Source organism: Colobus angolensis, unplaced genomic scaffold, assembly GCF_000951035.1.
Source record: "Colobus angolensis palliatus isolate OR3802 unplaced genomic scaffold, Cang.pa_1.0 Scaffold517, whole genome shotgun sequence".
Lineage (NCBI taxonomy): Eukaryota > Metazoa > Chordata > Mammalia > Primates > Cercopithecidae > Colobus > Colobus angolensis.
Window position 1 is genome coordinate 931,185 of NW_012118677.1, and position 18,088 is coordinate 949,272.

Consider the following 18,088-nt stretch of genomic DNA (forward strand, 5'->3'; position numbering starts at 1 on the left):
GGTATGGTAAACACTGACCATGGTGTGCACGTGCATGCTGCGGCAACAGGGAAAGCTGCTGCTCCTCTGTCAGCTCAAACAGGTCAAGGACTAGGCATCATCCAGGACTCAGAACCGGGAGCTGACCTTAGGAAGACATGTTAATGTGTGTCAAGACATGTCACCTATGTCATAGCTAGTCCTACAAAGAAAGCGCTCTCGAAGATGTGGCCTGCTGACAGCTAGCTGCTCCCACCTGACCCCTTAACCCCTGGACCCCAGCAGCCTGGCTAAGTACTCCTGCCCACTGGGCCTTTAATACCAGCAGGCCAGCTGCCCCAATCTTACTGTGAATATGGCAAAAATTCTCTTAGATGTTCTTGCCAAACTTGTCAGACCCCTGCCCATTTTAGACTCCAGCTCTTCCAAACTTATTCTTAACATTAGGGAACTCTTCAGTTTTATTCTCAATCCCAAGACTCTCCTTACCTCATCTGTTTATATCTTTTAACCAACAAACCTCCAAGAAAGTTCTCTAAGTGGCCCCTTGGGATTCTTGCCAAGTCCTACTTCGTTTCCTGCTTGTCAAGGCCATTTTAATCAGTGTCAGAGCCTCCCAAGTGCATTGGAACCATTTCCCATTTTAGAGTTCCTGCCCAGAAGGTCACACTTATCTTCTGTCTCAGTGTTTTGAACTCTGCTTCCTGATAGCTGAGGATATGGGCCTACCCATAAACAATATCCCCTGCCTTGCCAAAAAAGAGAAACTTGCTAATGGAGTCACTCTCTCGGTATTTAATTCAAAGGAAAGCAATTATTTATTGAACATTTACTTTGCTCCAGATACTTGGCTATGAGGAGCTCATTGAGTACTGTGGGAGGCAGACCATTAAACTCATACTTTTCTTTTCTTTTTCTTTTTTTTGAGACAAGGTGCCTCGCTGTCACCCAGGCTGGATGGAGTGCGGTGACATTGATAACTGTGATGATTAAATAAGTTAATAAGTCATCCCTCAGTGTACATGGCTAGATGGAGTGTGGTGACATGAACATGGCTCACTGCAGCTTCAGTTTCCCTGGGCTCGGGTGATCCTCCCACCTCAGCCTCCTGAATAACTGGGACTACAGGTACACACCACCATGCCTGGCTAGTTTTTTTACTTTTTATTTTTGGTAGAGATGGGGTTCCGCCATGTTGCCCAGGCTGGTCTCGACCTCCTGGCCTCAAGCAACACTTCTGCTATGGCCTCCCAAAGTGTTGAGATAACAGGCATGAGCCACTGCACCCAGCCTAAACTAATACTTTCAACACGATAAGATAAATGAAGTAAAAGAGGTGTGTGCAATGGATAGCAGTAGTATAAAGGCAAGAGTTCACTCTCTCTGGAGAAAACAATACAAGCTAGACTTTGGAGATAAGTAAAAATCAGCTGGGTCAATATAAAGCTAGAAGGACTTCCCACTGGAAGGCTCAGTGTAAGCAAAATCCTAGAGATACGAAAATAACAAGGCACGCTGTCATCATCTCAACTATCAGTTCTTTTTTAAAAATTAAAGTTAGCATAAGTGTTATCCTTTAAATTTGTGTGTGTGTGTGTGTGTGTGTGTTGCTGGGTGCGGTGGCTCACTTCTGCAATCCCAGCACTTTGGGAGGCCAAGAGAGATGGATCGCTGGAGCTCAGGAGTTTGAGACAAGCTTGGGTAACATGGTGAGACCTTGTCTCTACCTTGTGCCTCTATTGCCCTATGAGTATTATAAGGATCAAAATAATACATATCTACCTCAAATGATAACTGTGATGATTAAATAAGTTAATAAGTCATCCCTCAGTGTACATGGGGTTTTGGTTTCAGGATACCCCCCATACCAAAATCCAAAGATATTCAAGTCCCTTATATAAAATAGTGTCACATTTGCACATAACCTACACACATCCTCCCATGTACTTTAAATCATCTCTAGGTAACTCATAACACCTAATGCTATGTAAATGTTATATAAGTAGTCATAAATACTTATTTGTATTTTTATTGTTACTTTAAAAATGATTATTTTCAATCCACAGATGCAGAGCCCAGGGATATGGAGGGCCAATTGTATTTGGAAAACACTTAGAATGGCGCCTGACATGTGGTAAGTCCTTTAAATGTGAGCTTATATTACCATAAAGTATTTAACTAGGTCTCAATTGATGATGTTTATGCCATTGCCAGTTCTCTGCATGTTTTGGCTACAAAAGAAAAAGTTTTGAATTGCCATTAGCTCCTATTACATTTGGGCTCCTTTTTCTTACTAGCCTACCAACACCCAGTATTTGTTTGTGAATACTTAATACATGTGCACTATTGTTGTTAACTCCCTTTAGAGGCAGCACAAAATGTGAAAGTTGGAGTCCAGTAGAGCAGCTTCCAGGCCAGACTCTGGAAGGGAATCCATTGCAGGTTTTCTTTCTGCAGAGAGGCCCTACCAGGAAGGCACATGCTGAGCAGAGACTGAGAAAGAAAGCAGGAAGATTAGGACAGGAGAGGTCAGACAGTAAATCTAACTGGAGGCTAGGCTGGAAAGCAGCCAGAGTATGAGTGCAGGTCAGAAATGTAGGACCAGAGACAAATCTGAGAACAGAGAACTCAAAATAATTCTTTGCACATTAAAATTTTCAGAAAGTGTGAATGGTATACCTTCTTGGAGGAGATGCTTCGATCGATCGATCGATAGAGAGAGAGAGAGAGAGACAAATAGATGGATAGACAGAGATAGATAGACATAGATAGATGATAGATAGATAGATAGATAGATAGATAGATAGATAGATAGATAGATAGATAGAAGATAGTTCTTGAGAAAAGAAAAATGGCTTAGAGCAGTCTGAGCTATATGAGGTATGCCAAATTTATCAGGCCCAGAGAGGGGAGCATGGGGCTCCAGTCTTGCTCTGCCTCCTTGAACCCACGCCTGGAAGCAATCATTTAAATGCAGTTTGTTCCTGACTAGCCACCTCATCTACTGTCTTTATGTTCCTGGAATTTATGATACACAGAACAGTGTATAGCCAATCAATAGCTTATGTTATTTTCATGGAAATTCTTGGCAAACAACTCAGGAGCTTCCTCTTCCTCTTCTTTTCCTTTAAAAACCTACTTGTACCTGCTGCTAACCAGAGCATATACTCAGGGCAACTTGAAACTATGCTCTTGGGTTGCAGTCCTCAAGCTTGGCCCAAGTAAATGCTCTACTTATGTTAAGTTGGCCTCAGTTGTTTTTTCCTTTAGGTTCACATTCTCATCAAACTGTATGTACAAATGAGGTTGTTAATATTAATTCCAAAACTACAAGGTTCTTTGCTCCTCTTACTCACATAGGAACTGAGTCTTCTCCTCCCAAAGTCCCCTTGAGCCATTTTTCTTTTGGGACTGGAAGAATTCTCACATGCTCAGGGACAAATGTGCTCACTGTGGCCTGCTCTATCTTCCTTATCAAGATGCCTCACCTACCTGAGCCTCAGTGGCTGAAGACACCTTAGCAGGTTCTCCCTGCTGCTGCCTCCTCCCAACCCATACCCAGCAGAGGTGCTTTTTGCTATGCTCCTTAGCAGAGTATGTTTAGGGTGGAATGTGGGGTCAGAGGAGAGAACAGCCCTTATCCGTCTAGAGTCTTTTATGATTTAGGTCCTCTTATTTCTCTTCCTAACCTCAGTTTGCTGAGGTTCAAAACATGTCACCCCAGGCTGGGTTGGGGAGAGGGAGAGGAAGATACATAACCAGCTACCTGCTCCTTGTCCTTGATGCTTTATCTCTAGTCACTCAAGAACAAATATTAACCAGTCATTGTAGTAAATGGAATGGAAAACTAACTCCAATTGTCTGCCCCTCTCTGTCTCTACGCCCTTTGCAATGGGACACTGAGCTCCTCCTATTAAGAAGTAGAAGCAGCCGGGCGCGGTGGCTCAAGCCTGTAATCCCAGCACTTTGGGAGGCCGAGACAGGCGGATTACAAGGTCAGGAGATCGAGACCATCCTGGCTAACATGATGAAACCCCGTCTCTACTAAAAAAATACAAAAAACTAGACGGGCGAGGTGGCGGGCGCCTGTAGTCCCAGCTACTCGGGAGGCTGAGGCAGGAGAATGGCATGAACCCGGGAGGCAGAGCTTGCAGTGAGCTGAGATCCGGCCACTGCACTCCAGCCTGGGCAACAGAGCGAGACTCCGTCTCAAAAAAAAAAAAAAAGAAGTAGAAGCTCTCCTTGCCCCCTTAATCTGGGCTGGGCCATGACTGGCTTTGATCAGCTAGATGTGGCTGAAATGATAGGATGTCCGTTTTAAGCTGTACCTCCAGAGGCCTTGAGCTGTTCCACTCACTCTTGTGGCTCCTCTGCCATACCGTGAGAAGAGCCTGGTTAGACTACCAGCTGATGAAGTATGGCCTCAGCCAACAGCTAGCCCCCAGCCATCCCCCTGCCCAGAAAAGCCCAGATGCATGGCTCTGCCAAGCCCTGTGTAGATGACCTGCTTTTACATGAGTGAGGTCAGGGGACACCTGAAGATCCACCCAGCTAAACTATAGATTTTTGAACCAAGTAAAGTCTGTGTCATTTGAAGCCACTGGGTTTTCTGTTTGTTAAACAGTATTATTGTGACAAAGGATAAATGATACCAACCTATTTCTGACCTCCAAAATCAAGGCTTTTTGCACATTCAAACACTCCTCCGAGAAGCTCAACAAATAGCCAAATTCTAATTCTCAGTCTGGATTCAGCCAGGATCCCCTGCTGCACTTACAACAGCCCTGCAGCAGACGGGAGCAAGATGGAAGGATTTTAATTCAGCAGATGTCCAGGAGGTCTGAGGGAAAGCTAGTCAGCGCACTGGGAATGGCACACATGAAGAGTTTGGGGATAGGAGTGCCCTACCAATCTATAATTCATATACAAAGATCCCAGTAGGCTTTGTGTGACAGCACTTCTTGTGGAAACTGGCAAGCAAGGCCGATTTTCCCAGTTTGGACTCAGTTGGGACTGAAATGAAACAAAGAGCAGCAAGAAAAACAGGGCAGGAATCACAGAGAAGACATTGAGCTACCCCAAGTCCTGGAACTGTGGCTCTGGACAAGTTTATCTAAAATCTCTGAGGGCAGAAAAGCCCCCTCAAGTGGGAATTTGAGTCACATGTTGTTAACCTCAGTCTATATCCTGTCTCTAAATTTCTTTAAAAAAAAATAGAGATGGGGTCTTGCTATGTTGACAAGGCTGGTCCCGAACTCCTGGCCTCAAGCAATCTTCTCATCTCAGCCTCCCAAGTGCTAAGATTACAGGTGTGTGCCACTGTGCCTGACTTAAATTTCTTTTATTATACAGAGTTGCCTTGTCTAATTCCAGCCCTGAGATAGCTACCCAAGATTGTTGTAACCTCCAGTGATCAAGTTCTTTGGATAAGCAAAGAAGGAGGACATTAAGTGTGTGGAAAAGACCCCTCCTCTCCACTCTTGTTGCAAGGCAAGTTCTTTTCCTTAATTGTCCTGACTCTTCTACGTTGTTTCTAGAAGCTTTTTTCTTTTTTTTTTATTTTTTAGAGACAGAGTCTCACTCTGTCGCCCAGCTTTGAACCCCTAGACCCAAGCAATCCTCTGCTTCAACCTCTTGAGTAGCTGGGACTACAGCACTACCACCACACCCTAATTAAAAAAGAAAACAATTGTAGAGCTAGGAGTCTTTTGCTATATTGCCCAGGCTGCTCTCAAACTCCTGGCCTCAAGTGACCTTGTAGACTCCGCCTCCCAAAGTGCTTGGATTATAGGCATGAGCCACTGCAACTGGCTTCTTTCTAGGGACATTGAATGGAGCCTGCACACCAGGGGCAGATGAATGGAGGCTGAGCCAGCCAGGCAGGTGAAAACTGAATGCTTTTAAACTCTGAAATGTTCCACTGGACTGTGTTGATGGAGCTCCTTTCAAACTGGGGCCTGCCCTTGCCTGCCAGTCAAACAGGACTGCCCACAGCCTAGCAAATGGCTGTCATACCTCAATAGCCCATTCATTGGAAATCTAATGATTGGCAACTGGGACCACAGGTGCAGAGAAAGCAGTAGAACTCAAGCTGTGGTTGAATTCTTATTCTGTCTATCCTTTTGAGTGATGAAAAATGAGGCCAAATCTAGGCAATTTTTTTCTTTAGATTGAAAACTTAGCCTCTTGATCCTGTTGGGGCTGGAGGGAGAGTAGAGTTAAGCTCAGAGAAGTGGTTAGTGTACACTTTGCTCCTGATAGCTGTTTCTGAACATTCTATAGTTATAGTTCTACAGGAGTAGGTTCCTAGTTGTTTGGTATCTGGCCCTGTGGGATTTTAGGGGGTGGGGGAATATGGGCTTGGTATTTGTGAGCTGAATAAAGGAGGTGGGGGTGTTGGGCTCTAGATTTGTTGGTTTGCATATTAAAGGCATGCTCACAAGCCAGTTGTTTGCTCTCTCTAGGAATTAGCTAACCCTCAGACAGGCAGTCTCTCTCCAAGTCCACGAGGTCCCAAAAAGTCAAAGCATCATACAATACAGAAAATAACAAGCATGCTTAATACTACAGGCTGAGAGGATATGTGTTCCTGCACTGTCAGAACGAGCGCTAGAATTATTGGAGACACATTGCAGCTTCTGTGCCTTATCTCAATGTTACGCTGTTCAGGACTCAGGATCCTGCCCTCTGAGGGTTTACAGAAGTCATTCTCACTGTCTCACCCTGGCTCACTTGATCCAGAGCAGTTCTTTACTTTCTCAGAAAACAAACGGGATGAAAGTCCAGAGCTGGGACTTCCTCCTTGGTGTGTTTGACAAGGACTGACGTACTCTAGGCCCTTTGAATCCCGGAAGTCCAGTACACACCCAACCTTGATTACAGTGTCTAGCTGGAGCTTAGGTGAAAGGACAAAAGCCAGACACATTTCAACATGAGGGATCCACTGACAGATTGTCCGGTGAGTAGCTCAGTGTGGGTTGTGTGCCTGCGTGTGAGGAGGGTGGAGGGTGGGTTTGTATATTAATGGATTTTAACTTAAGAAATTTGAGACACTCAGAAACCAAACACATTTAGATATTGGCTGTGGCACAAAAGTTTGTGGTTTTTCTTTGTTTCAGTTTAAAAACAGAGCCTTTTCTAGGAAATGACAGGGCAGGTAATTGTCATCTTTCCTTCTCATATTCTTGGAAAAAGTTTTGAGTGAGTAAAGCATCATATTTGGATCCAGATGGTGGCTGTTTGGAAAACATTCTTAAGACATACACCCATGGTGCCAACATTGTGTTTGGAGTGGATACAAAAACACACAGAATGTCTGCAGCCAATTTTTGGCTCTGAGAATAAAGTGAGGGAGGAGAGTTTTTGTGCTTTTTTGCCCTCATTTTTTGAGTCAAGGATCACAAGTCCTGCAGGAGGAAAGATAGACTCTCCGCTCTGCCTGGCCTGCAGTAGTTCTCAGACTGGTTTAGCAGCATGTTTGTTCCATGTTTGTTTGTTTTGGTAATATTCGGAGCACTACCAAAAATATAAGTTTGGTCAGAAGTCCAAAGACATTGTGAGGTCGCTGGCGGCAATAGCAGAGACGTAATTTAGAAAATAAGAAGCAACTAAAATAAAGGGGGATATGTTTACTTTGAAAATAAAGTAATTAAGGAGGGTCAGTGTTTTATCCCAACACATGGGGCTGAAAAGCTAAGATTGGTGACGTCATAAGCAAGAGGTTTCAGTCATCCTTCATGTGTTAATAACACAAACTATGGAGCAGCAGATAAATGGGAGCTGAGATAAAGCCATGAAGAAGACGACCAGCAGAGGATTATTGATTTCCTTTTTGTTTATTCAGTGGATAAGAAAAGCATATGGTTGGAAAAGATGGAACTATGGCTACTATTGCAGAAAATCAGATGAGCTAAATGAGATGAACTCATAAATGACTAGTAATTTTACTAATGACAAGATAGTAGCCAATTCTGCCTAATTTTACTTTCTTTAAATACAAAAATAATTTGTGCTTAATGTAGAAACAAATTCCAATGATATGGTTATGTATAGATTTTTAAGAGTGAAACTTCCACCTTTAATTACTTCAGTCTCAGTCTTCTCTCCATTGGTAATTATGAATAACTTTTAACAAGTCTTTTATCGTTTATTTGTCTCTCCTTGAGGTTGCTCCCCTACTAAACTGTTAAGTCCTCTCCTGTCTCAACACTCCTACCTCAATGATTGTGTATAGGGGTGGCAGGCCAGGACAGGCATGGGATAAGTGGCAGCAAAATCTTGGCACTAATAGTAACCAAAGAAGACAATTAACACCAGGGGATGGGTTCAATGGACAGAAGAGAGGGAAATGGAGGCCAGATGTAATTAAGTTTAAAAAGAGAAGAATAAATAAATACATAAAAAGGAAACTGAAGGCCTAACATCGTTTGTGTAGGCAGCAAAGTCAGTCTTCAGATATGGAAAAATATTTTCTTTCAGCAGCCCCCAAGGCAACCCATAACCACACTTCTGTGTCCACTTACAGCTCCACTGCCTGACATGCTGAATAGTTCCTTGTGCTATGCTGGGCCAAGGACTCCTGTCCTTGTCTAAAACTCTGAAGGTCATCTGTATGGGCTCATTGCCACTAAAAGTATCCGGGAGTCATGGGGGGGGCGGATATCCCTTCAGCCTGGGTTTCCAAATCCTCTAAAGTCACAGAACATTTATTTATTTGCAATTGTTTCATCTTAATCAAGTGTTCAAGTTGATTTCCTGGTACATTCTTAGCTTGTACTTGGGAAACAATGCTATGTGAAGATGAATCTGCAGTTTGGGAACAAAATAAGACAAGGAAATGGATTGCAAATGAGTGCCTCATGAAACACTTAGGTAGTTTTATAAAACAACCCAAAGCTTTAACCACCTGCAAAATGTCCCCTTCCATGAGTCCCTAGAGTTGCACAGAGCACAATTCATGAAGTCTTAGCTGCAGTTCTTAACCGGGCCCATACCAATATACCCGTGTATGGAACTCAGTGGGTTGCATGAACTTCAGTGAAAACAAATCTCTATTTGTACTGATTTCTAACTGAGATTTAGAATTTTATTCAATCCAGAATATAGGCAACAAGCCCCAATACTACTAGTAATATCTGTGTAGTGTCTGTTACCTTGTAACCAATAAAAATCAGAAATTTTATAATGACATGACAGTTGTTGCACATATCTAGAAATATTTACATTCAACCTGACTTCAAAGTGTTGGTAATACTTAAGATATGTAATTTAGTATGTTAATTAAAAAGCATATAATATCATAATTTAAAAAATACACTCTAAAAATACATAATTCATTTCCTTTGTAACCCTACGCTACTTAAAAATGTTATTCTGAATCCAATAGGTTTCATGAGACTACAAAAAGGGCTCATGGTACGAAAAAATTTAAAAATCTCTTTTAGATCAAGTTTTAATGGGCAAAATAGGCTGATAGCCGGGCCCGTCAACCTCAAAGAGCCAGGTCAGTGTTTGAGTTCAAATTATTGTCACCAGGTTGGCATAAGATTGCCTAAATGCTGTGTAGGACTAATCTTGAGAGCGTCAGAACTCATTTGAAGAAGATATCTTTAAGATATCTTCAAAGTTCTGTTTTTGACAAGGAGAAGAGTTGGCTCTGGGCTTTGATGCTTCATTCCTGTGAAGGTTAAGTTTAGCTCTTAAACCTAAAAATATGTCTAGGGAACTCATCCTCAAATCCATGTGCAAGAAAGGTGAGGAAGTAGGATCCAATTCTCTCCAAAGGAAAGAATTCGATCACAAGAAAGTATTAATAGCACCTTCCTATCAAACAATCACATAGAAATCAAGGACAAGTAACAAGCTGTAGCCAAATTTTTAATTTTTACACACTCATTCAGTATCCAGGAAGGGATCTGTCAAAGCAAGTCTTCTGGGCTCCACACAGTCAGCCACTCCCCTCGTGTCATCAGCCATTGAAATGGCACCAGGCTGCTCCTCAGGTTGATAACCTGGCTCAGATGCCAACCTGAGCTTCCCATCTTGGTGGCTTAGCCTGGACACCAGACAATGACTGTCACTAACTCAGATGGTGCTGGTGCCATGGTCCAGAGCTCCTGGGAGAATCTGACTCACTGCAAAAATACAGAAGGAGGCTGCATCTGGCATGGGTGTCATGTGCCCCACAGCCTCTCCAGTGTGCATCAGTGAGATGTGTAACATGCCGTTCCACATTTCTTGGACCTCTGTTTCCTCATGTGTCAAGTAAAAGAAAGCGACTATGCTCTTTAATGTTCCATATCCCATAATCTGCGGCAGTCTGCCACAGGGATCCCAAATACTATGCAGCTGGTGAACAAGTACATGGAATCCCCTCATAGAGGGGCAGTGCTTTGAAACATCGCCCCCAGTGAACCAGAACTCACATGATATCAGTAGCACAGTGCCTGGCATCCAGTGTTAAATTTAAGTGGAATATCATGGTTTCCTTAACACTGTGAGGATCATCATTATTCAAAAAAAATTATTCCATACTAACATCAATACAAATAAATTTTTCTATAATTCTTTCTAGAACTAAATTTAACCCTCTTAATCATTCAGCCAGAAAGAGCAGGTAGGCCAAGCTTGATGTAGGCACTTTATAATCTTTACAAGTCATCTGTCTGACCATTTCATGTGCTGATTGGCTGGATTACTGAATGTTTTCTGTAATGGCTGTATTTATCAACAGAATTTGCTTACAAATTCTGGGAAGAAACATTTTCCTAATGGCTGAATGGGAAATGTCTGTGTAGACAAGTTGTCTATTTGTGAAGGGGTTATTATTTTTTTTAGGGGCTTAGGAAGATCCCAGATATTCCACTACCAGACTGAAATCCCTTTATCTGGGGAGAAAAGCCTCGTAATGTTTTTTGTTTTTCCTAATAATTAATGATCCACAGGAGAAGCAGCATATTAATATGAATTCATATGGAGATGTAGAATCAATAGTAGATTATTCTCTGAAATGAATATTTGGTAGGGGTTAGGATATTTGAAAGCTCAATGGGCAGGAAAAGAACACCAAAACTGCCTTCCACCTCACTGCGACCACAGCAAGCCCTTCTTCTTCTGCTGGTTGATGACATTAAGAAGCCAGCTGTATTGCACATGACACTTAAAGGTTACTATAACTTGGAGTAAACTTAGCGTGATTAAAAAGATCAGCCATTTATAAATGTATTTGATTCTAACGGATTCTCTAATTGATTTCATACCTAACATTTCTAATCACAACTCTGTCTCTAACTAATTAGATTATCCTTATCTCTTTGGGCCTTAACTGTAGATAAAGGAATTAGACTTCAGTGGCTTCCAAACTGTGCTCCATGGAACCCTTTCAGAGTCCTCTCTGGTGGGTGGGAGTGTGGTGAGGTAGGAGTAAGACAACCAAAACTAAAGTCAAGTGATTTCACCCCCACAAAGCAGGTATGTTCCAAGATTTTCTGAACACGCGCACACACACACACACACACTCAGAGAGAGAGAGAATTATATGGTCTCTGGAGGTCTGCTTTGGCATTTAAGTGGATCTGCTTTTCACAGTTTTTATCTCCAAGTCTGAGTAGATGGTACATGATGAAAAGTACAGAATCATTGATTCTAAATAAGGATTTATGCTGGGATAATGAAAATATTCTTAGCAACTCTTATTTATTGATGTCACCTTTATCTCAATCTGGATCAGGGTTTGTTGGGGAATTTCTGATGCATAGTAGATAGGATCAGAGGTAAAGATTCTCTCCATTGCTTTCATATTCTCATCTCTTATCTGATCACTAAATTAACAATTGAAGACCTTCTCAACTTGCATGTGCCTGGGCATACTGGAGTTTGACGTTTGAGGATGGCTACAGGTGTACCTGAGACACAAGTCCTCTGCACCCTTGAATTGACAGAGTATGGCTGGGAGTGAGGTAGGCAGCAAAGCCATGGGCCAGTTCCCTCTTACTGGAACAACTTTGTCTATTTACCACACTCTTCCAGTACAAATATTTTCTAAGTGTGCCATTTTGCGGAAAAAGTTAGAAAGTACTAGTCTATGAAATGATGGAAAATCATCTTCTAAATTCTAGAGCTGGCAGCCCAAGGGTCAATGGAAGCCATAGACAGTGCTTTGTTCCAGCAGCCCCTTACTTTAAGAGGTTGAATGTGAATGCCTTTGCCACAGGCTTCACCACTGCCACTGAAGGCAATTGAGTTTTCAGTCACTGGCTTATCAACTTTCAGCATGGCCTAGCCTCCTAAAACTAGTTTCCTTGAGACAGTATTTAAAAATGTGTCTTAGGGAGTTTTGATGGCTTGATCAGTTTAGGAAATGCAGCAGCCCCTATAACACAAGCACATAGAAAAATTCTCAACTGGTTCTACTCATTTTTACACTGGTTATGGACAGAGTTTTCTCTACATGCCCCCATCCCACACTTGATGTCCAGGGTCCCTTATTCTCTCCCATACGTAACTTCTATGTGCAGACTATCCTCTGATGATGGTGGACTGGTAAGGGCCCTTCCGTCAGGACATTTCATCTTGGAGTCCCTTCCTTCCACTCCTGCTTCCCCTAATGGAAGGTTCTTTTTCTCCTTCCTACTCTAAATCCCTCAAATCCATCTCTCTGCTTTCTTTTCTCCCATCCTCAGCCCCAGCTTTATAGTGTTTGAGAGTAGAAGATTTACTTCGTAAGCATATGCATCCAGGTCTTTCTCTCTTGCACACAGCCCCATGGCTTTTTGTTGAGTCTGTTTCTGCTTTGCTGTGGGCTGGAGAGAGAAGTCAGTAAGACAATACATAAAAATCCACAGCTTAATACTGTGAGGTAGTTCTAAATAAATCAAATAAGAAAGCCACAGAACCTATAAAGAAAATCATAAAATTTTATTGAACATAAAATAAAATTTGAACAAATGCAAAAACTTACTATGTCCTTGGATAGAAAGTCTAAACACCTTTAAAAAGTCAGTTTTCCCAAATTGATATATGTATGTAATACAATTCCAATCAGGATCCCAACGGGGATTTAAAAAGATATGTAATTAGACAAATGATCATATGTTACAATAAATGCCTCAGAATAGCCAAATAAATTATGAAAAGAAAAAAAAAGTTGTTTAAAGAGAGAGAAGCAGCAAAGTGTTACTATCTCTATAACTTAGGTAGGGAGTATATAATGTGCATTATTATTATTTTCTATATCATTATGTTATGAAACATAAAAACATTTCATAATTCAAAGCAAAAAGACCCTGTATGAGTTAGAACTATGTTCAGCTGCATATTAGAAAAACCCCAAATACATATGTCTTTAAAAAACATTGTATCTTTCTCACACATAACATAAGTCCAGAAGTAGAGAGTTGAGGGCTCCTGTGGTGTCCTTTACAGCCATCAGGGACCCAGGCTCTTTTTTTCTTTCCACTCTGTGTTCTTAATGCATTATGTCCAATCTCAATACCACTTTATGGCTTTGGCCTGCATTTTCAAGTCCAGAAGGAAGACAAGAGTGCAAACAAGACTTTACTGAAACCTCATACAAAACCTTCCCTCACATCTCCTTGGATAGCTTTTAGTCACATGGTTAACACCTAAGGTTGAGAGAGGCTGAGAAATGACCTTATTCCAGGAGCATGTACCCTGCTAAACATTTATGCATTTTCTTATGGCACTGAGGTGTGTTTCATGGGATGCTATTAGGTGTTACAGACGAAAACAAAAGGCTTAGGGAGAAATCTAGTGAACATGTTTAGGTAACGTAGGAGTAAACAAAGAGGCTAAACAAGGTTCTTTACTGCAGGTCTTCTCACAATTTCAAAATACTCCCCTAAACTTCCCCAGTGTGCCTGTAAGGGGAGGAAGGAGGCCTTAATAGTATCATACCATTCATATATGGCAAGTTAGTTTTATTGGAAATAAAAATTGGATTCTTTTTTTTTTTTTTTGAGCCGGAGTCTGGCTCTGTCGCCCAGGCTGGAGTGCAGTGGCCGGATCTCAGCTCACTGCAAGCTCCGCCTCCCGGGTTTACGCCATTTTCCTGCCTCAGCCTCCCGAGTAGCTGGGACTACAGGCGCCCGCCACCTCGCCCGGCTAGTTTTTTTTGTATTTTTTAGTAGAGACGGGGTTTCACCGTGTTAGCCAGGATGGTCTCGATCTCCTGACCTCGTGATCCGCCCGTCTCGGCCTCCCAAAGTGCTGGGATTACAGGCTTGAGCCACCGCGCCCGGCCGGAAATAAAAATTGGAAAGCTTGATTGCCGAACAGTGATTTTACCTTCATGACTCTGACAGGAGGATTATTTCTCCTTCATGAGAGGGGCTACACATTGGAACCTCACTACAAGTGTGTTTTGTTTACACTGCAGAGTTTTTTTAATTTGTGAATTGTTTGCTACCATTAAAAAAAATCATGTTTTGGATGCAAATCCTGATTTCAGTTTTTTTGGGCAAAGTGGGAGATCTGGCTTTCCTGGGCCACATTCCAGGTGGCAGTGATGGGCCAGAATGGTTCTAACAGCTGCCTCTCCAGCTCACAGTCCCCACCCTGCTCCTCACTCATTCAGGTGCCTGACTGGTGCCAGCAGCCACAGGATTTTGCAAATTCTGCTTTAGAAATTAACCATTTTCTCATTAAAGCTTTGCACCCTCACCACTTTCCTTGTGTCCCAGGCAGTTTCAAGGAAGTGGTTTGCTAATATTAATATACATCTATGAAGTCCTATCACAGCTTTCTGTGTTAAATTCACAGGAAAGTTAAACTACTGCATAAAGGTAAATGGATATGGTAAGAATGTTCCTGTATCCTAGGTGTTGGTTTGTTCCATCCCCAAAGGTAGGGACCTGGATCAGCTCATTTCTTTAGGTCTTTCCTCCTCTGTCACCCTATGTCCTTAGTTTGATACTCTGCTAGCACCACATACCAAGTGCTTTGTTGACTGAACGGCTTTCTGGGCCCTGAGGGGGTGTGTGTTTGTGAATGTGCCTGCTGCAATAGGAGGCACTCAGTAAATGTGAATTTCCTTCCTTTTTCCCTTCTCAATATGGTGCCCAACTGAATGCTGGCAGTATCTGAACACTGGAATAGGCTGGCTCATTGTATGAGCAAAGAACAGCACAGCTCTCAATCCATACTGAATTTGGGTCCTCTTATGTAAAATCTCAGTTTGAAAAATGCAATCTGCTGTTGCACCTCCCAGATGGAAACTATGAGAGAGTGTGTCTGGGATGTTCCATCATCTAATTCACTTGCTCTGTGTCAGAAAAAGCTGCAGAATCAATTGACATTTAGCTTCTCTGTTTAGGCACTTAAAATCTATTGTCATCAATGTCTACATTTATAGTTTCCAGGAAGACATTGTGGAGTTCTAAATCAAATGACAAAATCTTTTACTGGAAATTCTTGTGTCCGCAGGCTAAATTCAAATATACGTGAATTTATAAAGGGTAATTAATAAATTTATAATGGTTTGGTTTAGCCAAAATGTTCAACTCATTATGATAACATTTTCTTACTGGAATTAAATGAGACAGAGAGAGGACTAGGACAAAGTTTTCTTACCAGGTTATTTACTAAATCTCCTATCTCAGGTAAGAAAGGCTCAGCTCACTCTAATGGCTCACGGTTCATCATGAGCCCCAGAAATATAATTTTGAAGTTTGTGTGTGCAGGAGGGGACATAAAATAGTTATGTGGCATCCTTCAGAATATATTTTTTTGTCCTTCCTGGGAACAATAGGGATGACAGGAAGCCAGGCTCCAAATGCACCCCACTGCTGAATTGTTTGCATTTGGCCGAGGAGAGAAACAGATCAGCTTTATTTTTGAAAAGTTCTCCAGGGTCTTTCATATCCAGGCAGAAGAGACCTCATTTTGATTTTAAGAACTCATCCAAAAGGTATGCATGCCTGTAGCTGCACGATCATTTATAATGACAGTCATGGTTATAGTAGTTTTCTGAATTTATAGGTGCTCTATCTTCAGAGTTGCTCGTAATCTTCCTGTTCATTGTTTTTTTTTGTTGTTGTTCTTGTTTTTCAGTATAATAAAGTATACAAGAACCTAAAGGAGTTTTCTCAAAATGGAGAGAATTTCTGCAAACAGGTCACATCTGTTCTTCAGCAAAGGTACAAAATGCATGTTTGCAATAAATGGTTCTTCCTCTTTAGTTGCAGCAAGTGATATGACTGGAGGAGTGATTACAAGCTGTCCTACTTTCCAAAATGTGGTGTTATATTTTGGTACTCAAGAGATTGCTTGAAGAATGATTCTCCCCTATTGCACATTTATCAACTGGGTGCCATAAAAATCAAGAAACAACAGGAAGTAATTCTGCTTAGGAAGGCTCAGTCAAGTCTCTTCTGATTCCTCAGACTGGGTTTATTACCCTCTCCTGGGGCCCACTGTTGGATCTGATGCATACTCTCATTTTTGTACTTTTCACACCAACAGCAATTATTAGTTTACATTTTTCTCTCCTCTAGAAAGGCAGAGGCTGTCTTACTCATCATTGTATGCTGACCTCTTAGAGCCTGGCCTTTTGATTTCCTTAGTCACTGTCAGGTGGATGAAGGAAAAGTCACCATTTTCAGCATTGTCTTCTTTTTTTTTTTTTTTTTTTTTTTTGAGACGGAGTCTCGCTCTGTCGCTCTGTTGCTGGGGCTGGAGTGCAGTGGCCGGATCTCAGCTCACTGCAAGCTCCGCCTCCCGGGTTTAGGCCATTCTCCTGCCTCAGCCTCCGGAGTAGCTGGGACTACAGGCGCCCGCCACCTCGCCCGGCTAGATTTTTGTATTTTTTAGTAGGGACGGGGTTTCACCGTGTTAGCCAGGATGGTCTCGATCTCCTGACCTCGTGATCCGCCCGTCTCGGCCTCCCTAAGTGCTGGGATTACAGGCTTGAGCCACCGCGCCCGGCGGCATTGTCTTCTTAATACTAGTTGTGATCATGTGTAAAGCTGTTCACTGTGCTGAAATGAGCACATTTAACTCAGTCAAGAAAGTTACAAAAGCGCTACTTAAAATGAGAAAACCCAAGGACTGAATTTGGTCATAAGGGACCTTTTAGGCCTTTTCCCTACTGCTAGATGGCTCTGTAATAAGCAACTCTAAAGAGACCGTCAGAAGAGACTGTTTAAACCATTTCACATTTTAAATATTGAATGTGTGCCATAAGACCAAAGACGCCATGGACTGATTGCATCCTGAATTAGTGGGTTGTAGGGGAGAAAACATAATTTCTTTTCTCTCCCTTTTCAAGTTCTTAGTTGAGATACTCTTCTGAAAACAAGTTAGATTAACAAAAGAAAAACAAGCAGAAATTTATTAACACATGCTATACCCATCACATGGGAGAGGCCTCAGTTCAAAAGTATTCCTCTCTCAAGGCAGTGGCTTAGGGGTCATGCTTAAATAGTATCTCACCAAAGAGCCAGAAATCCTAATAGGGACAAGACAAAGAAGATAGCATCTTCGGGCTTCCAAAAGGCAGGAAAATGTGGGAAGGTAAATATATGGGAAGATTAAAGTCTGCTCCTAGATCCTCTGGCACCACTATCTCTGAGCAGATAAGCAAGTGTTGGACTGTCTTTAGGTGGGAAAGGCAGAGAGAGGGGCAGAGTGTGTCCCTTTGTTTTAACCTTTTTTAAACTCAACAATCCCCAGCATTTTTGAGAGGAATGTTTTGGTTTCCTTCAAGGTCAAGACAAAAGGAAAACATTAGCTTTATCAGCACCAAATGAATGAGGCCAAAGAATGATATGAGAGAGCTCAAACAGACTTTTATAAAGAACAAAACCAGATTTGTCAAAAGGAGTCAAAAAGAGAAACATTTTAAACATGAAGTAACTTCTATCCTAACAGCCAAATATTTTTTTCATAGTTTATTTTTTATTTTAGTAAGATACAGAAAACATACATATGCTATTTTAACCATTTTTAAATGTACAGTTCAGTGTATTAAGTTCATTCATGATCTTTTTTTTTTTACTTTAAGTTCTAGGGTACATGTGTACAACGTGCAGGTTTGTTACATATGTATACATGTGCCATGTTGGTGTGCTGCACCCATTAACTCGTCATTTAC

General features: G+C 41.8%; 1 protein-coding gene across 3 annotated transcripts in view; it reads left to right on the plus strand.

Annotated features, from left to right (window-relative positions):
- The first annotated feature begins 6,695 nt into the window (after window positions 1–6,695).
- The window catches only part of NOSTRIN (nitric oxide synthase trafficking), a 63,010-nt gene continuing 51,617 nt past the window's right edge, over window positions 6,696–18,088 (plus strand). The window contains exons 1-2 of one of the 3 annotated variants that reach the window (XM_011960592.1): window positions 6,696–6,937; window positions 16,048–16,133. In XM_011960592.1, coding sequence (XP_011815982.1) covers window positions 6,911–6,937; window positions 16,048–16,133 — 113 coding nt within the window. In that variant the 5' untranslated portion in view covers window positions 6,696–6,910. The remainder of the gene's footprint in view (window positions 6,938–16,047; window positions 16,134–18,088) is intronic. The other 2 variants (XM_011960593.1, XM_011960594.1) reach the window with 2 other exon arrangements.